Source organism: Molossus molossus, unplaced genomic scaffold (genome assembly GCF_014108415.1).
Source record: "Molossus molossus isolate mMolMol1 unplaced genomic scaffold, mMolMol1.p scaffold_m16_p_8, whole genome shotgun sequence".
Lineage (NCBI taxonomy): Eukaryota > Metazoa > Chordata > Mammalia > Chiroptera > Molossidae > Molossus > Molossus molossus.
In genome coordinates, this window is record NW_023425402.1 from 1,034,595 (window position 1) to 1,038,471 (window position 3,877).

Genomic DNA, 3,877 nt, shown 5'->3' on the forward strand with positions numbered 1-3,877 from the left:
TCTATCAGCGAGACCCTGGGTAGGGTGTTGGGGTCAATCCAGAGATCATCCCTTTGACCCCTTACCCAAACTGATGCCCCTAAACTAGAGAAGACCTGCAGACCTAGGCAGGCAATATTGACAAGAGCCCACAATTCGCCTTTTAGAAAGTCCGCTCCCTCCTGAAACACACCCCCCGACCCCACCAGAGACACAACTCTCTAGATCCGCAGGGAAATATATTTCCATGCCCACTATAATCCCCACAAATAAGAACCATTTTAATTGGGTATGGGACAGAGATGGTGCCAGGTTTTATTTTATACCAAACACATTGAATGAGGAGAGGGGAAGTAGTTTAATGGAATTTTAAATTCTTTATTAATTACATTGTGATCATGTCAGAGTAATTAATTCACTTCATAATAAATCAGTTCATTGTTCTCTATAAGTAGAAATTCGACAGGTTCAACAACTATCTAGTATATTTTGGTGCTCCTATATTGGGTTAATATATGTTTACCAAGGTTATATCTTCCTGTTGGATAGATCCTTTCAATGTTATGTAGTGGCCTCCTTTGTCTCTAGTTATGGCCTTCATTTTGAAACCTATTTTATCAGATCTGAGTATTGACAACAACTATCTGGTCATATGACTGACGAAGCAGCACTGGCTCAGCTCACACAGAGGTGGAAACTAGGAAATGGGGAGCAACGTGATCCAGCCTGGGACGTGCTGTGCTGTTGGACAGGAGAGGAAACAGGGTTTTTCTATAAATTGGAGGGAACCAAGAAAGTATCACGTTGCAAGCTAGCTTTGAATGCTCTCTAATGGGCCTTAAAAATGTATCTTCTGTTCTCAGTAATACACACAATACTGCCACTTAACTATGTTAGAACCAAAGAAGCACAGAGTTTAAAAGTATTCTGCAGTCTAACGCCCCATCCGAATCTACTCTTTCTACCTAGCTCACTAATTATGAGAAATCATCAAAGGATGTGGTTGGTGAGTAAGAGCTAAAAGGAAATAAGCTCTTTTGCTCCTAATATCACCCCATCCCCAGGAAAGTCACCCCCCAATGCAGTAGCTCGTCAAAAACAGCAAATTGCCTTTTCTGATGCCATAGTCTGCCATGATCTTCCCGTCTTCTAGTCTCTTCCCATTGCAGGTCACAATCTGTTTCTTGGGGGCTACAGCAGTCTTGGTTTCAATCATCTTTTTCACCTGAGCCACTGAACTGGATCTTCGCACCTGGAGGAGATGCCTCTGCCCCTCATCACTTGACTCCACCAGAAACATGGGCAGCTCCTCATCACTGGGCTTCACTACCTTCAGGGTGAGGTGGATGGTCGTCTCCTTGTCAATGCCGTAAGACGAAAGCTTTCTAAGAGGATTTAGGGTCTTTGAGCCCAGCAGCAGGACCTGGTCCTGCACGGAAATCTTGGTCTTAGATCGAACATGTTCACTGATCTTCTTCACTCTGTCATCCAAGTTGGCAGTGAAAGTCATTAATTCCCGTTCCTCAGAATAAACATTCACCTGTAAAATGAAGACCAAGAGACAGTTGCCGAGAATACCTGCTGTGTTTTACACTCCTCATTCCCCTTCCTTAATTTCTTCTGTCCTTCATGGCCTGTCTGGTCCTCTACCTCCTTCATAACAAGCTGTGTCTTTCCCTTTCTTGAAATGTCTCTTTTGGAATTCCCAGGTTATAACACGAAGAAGAACATCAGTCTTATTCCTCATAATCATACCTCTTATCCATCCCAAAACTGTCATTAATAACTTCCCACCATATTTACCTGCTTCCTATCCAGATAAAATTTGTCAAATGTGAAAAACCAAATGCAGCTCTGGCTGGGTGGCTCAGTTGGTTGTAGCATCATCCCATACACTAAAGTTTGTGGGTTTGATCCCAGTTGGGGCGCATATGAGAGGCAACTGATTAATGTTTCTCTCTCATCTCTCTCTCTCTCTCTCTCTCTCTCTCTCTCTCTCTCTCCCTCTTTCTGTAAAATCAACTTTAAAAATGCATATCTTCAGGTGAGGATTAATAAAAACTAAATACTACTTCAAAGCACCCAAAGATTCACACCAGACCCCCAAAACAACTCCCAAACAGAATTTCCAAGGTTTGTGCACATGGGCTGCCCTCCATGACGACTTCAGAAGAAAACCTGCTTAGGACACGTTCTCTGTACTCTTAGTTTCTTTGTTACTCTCTTATTGCTTTATAATAACACATATTACAGTGACACTATATTCTATGATATTTGTTCATCTGTTTCCTGTGTTTGTATATCTACCTATTGTAGAATATGATCTTGCCCTTTAATTAAAACAGGGTCTCACTCATAAAAGGTAAGGACCATATCTAAGTCTTACTTCAATGATCTGAAAAGCCAACCCCTGTGCTGCCGCTGGACAGCCTGGAGGACCCGACGACCCCCGCCCCCACCGCCGAGGTCAGAAAGTATCTTCCCCGTTCACACGGGACGACACTTCGCGGGGCTCAGGCCTGCGCTCAGCACTGCCCCTCTCGGGTTCTGCTATGCAAGGTGATGTCGCAAGTCACTGAACTTAGGATAAATGAGTTTTGTGAACCCCTCTTTTGGGAAGAAAAGGAACCGTCTGTTGAAGAGTCCTGGACCCCCAGACAGGATGAGAAAGAAACGGGCTCCAAGCAGCAGCGTGCCGGCCCTTGGGGCACAAAGCCCAGGCTCACGGTGTGTCCCGCGGGCGGCCCACGGCCTGACAGGAGAAAGCTCGGGGGCCAAACACCCAGCTTCTCTCCACAGATCTCCCTTCACATTCCCCTTCCAGAAGCCTTCCAGCCGTCTGCCTCCCTGAGCCCTGCCCTCCTCCACTCCTGGGATCCCCATCTCTTGGAGGTGCTTTCCCTTCGCCAGCCCCTTGTCAGACCCCGACTTACGCAGAGGCAGGAAGCAGCCATGCCTGCAGCCACGGGAGAGCAGAACCCACAGCGAGACAGGAGACTGCGGCCGCTTATGTACAAGCCGGGCTGGAAATCCCCTGCCTGTTGTCTGCTTTCTGGTGCCTCCGATCTCACGTGGCCTCGTGAATTTTCTTTCACTTTTGCTTTAGGATATTGATAAACAACGAGTGCTCTCTGGTCAAGCACTTTGCCCCATGAGCACCTGTGACCGGGTGCGGCGGTGGTGTGAGGCCCGCCCTGAGGGGACAGGGGACAAGGGACAGCTCAGCCGACTGTCCTGGGCTGCCACCGCTCCAGCACCTCGGGCAAACCTGCTCACCTCCTAGAGACGGGTTTTCTGGTCTACAAAATGAGATGATTGGAAAGAATTCCTGAGTGTCTTCCAGGTTCAGAAAACTTTGTTAATAAAATGTCCTTTCTTGAGCCCTCTGCTGCTCTTCCGATCCTGCCCCAGAACCTGCAAACCCACCACCTGAGAACAGTCCAGAGCCAACAATCAAATGCTAACTCCCACCTTCCACACCGACACAGTCCCACACCGTTCTCACAACATGGTGTGTCCTTTCCCACCCTGGCCCCTGGGATCGCAGAGACAACTAGACGTACTGCTGGCGCCGGGCTCCTGGGACTTGGATCGGGACAGAGTGGGGCAGGAGCTGTGCCCCTCCAGGGAGGGACTCAGTCACTCTGCTCCTCCTACCACTGCAGTGTGTCACTTCCCTCTCCCAAACTCTCAGGACATGGCCGCAAACCCACTTAAAAAGAAAAAAGCAATTGTGTTCCAGATTTTTTCAAAGTAAGAAGACTGTAAAAATGCCAAGTTATTATCTTTGTTTGCTGTGTTTTCAGTGGCCCTTAACTGGATCTCATTCACTAATAGATCTCAAATGATCTCATTTTCCTTCAGGGCTTTTCGTTGGGAGAACTGGAATTTATGAAAG

General features: G+C 47.2%; 1 protein-coding gene across 1 annotated transcript; it reads right to left on the reverse strand.

Annotated features, from left to right (window-relative positions):
- Nucleotides 1–425: 425 nt before the first annotated feature.
- On the reverse strand, nt 426–2,991 carry UBD (ubiquitin D). Its single transcript, XM_036248946.1, has 2 exons — nt 2,913–2,991; nt 426–1,519 (listed from the first exon to the last, which is right to left on the reverse strand). The coding sequence occupies exons 1-2, from the start codon at nt 2,931–2,933 to the stop codon at nt 1,049–1,051; spliced, it is 492 nt and encodes a 163-aa protein (XP_036104839.1). The 5' UTR covers nt 2,934–2,991; the 3' UTR covers nt 426–1,048.
- Nucleotides 2,992–3,877: the final 886 nt, after the last annotated feature.

Coding starts and splice junctions, on each gene's coding strand:
- UBD (XM_036248946.1), bottom strand. CDS start 2,933: ATGGCTGCTTCCTGCCTCTGC. Junction 1,520..2,912: donor TGGCTGCTTCCTGCCTCTGC/GTAAGTCGGGGT, acceptor TTCATTTTACAG/GTGAATGTTTATTCTGAGGA.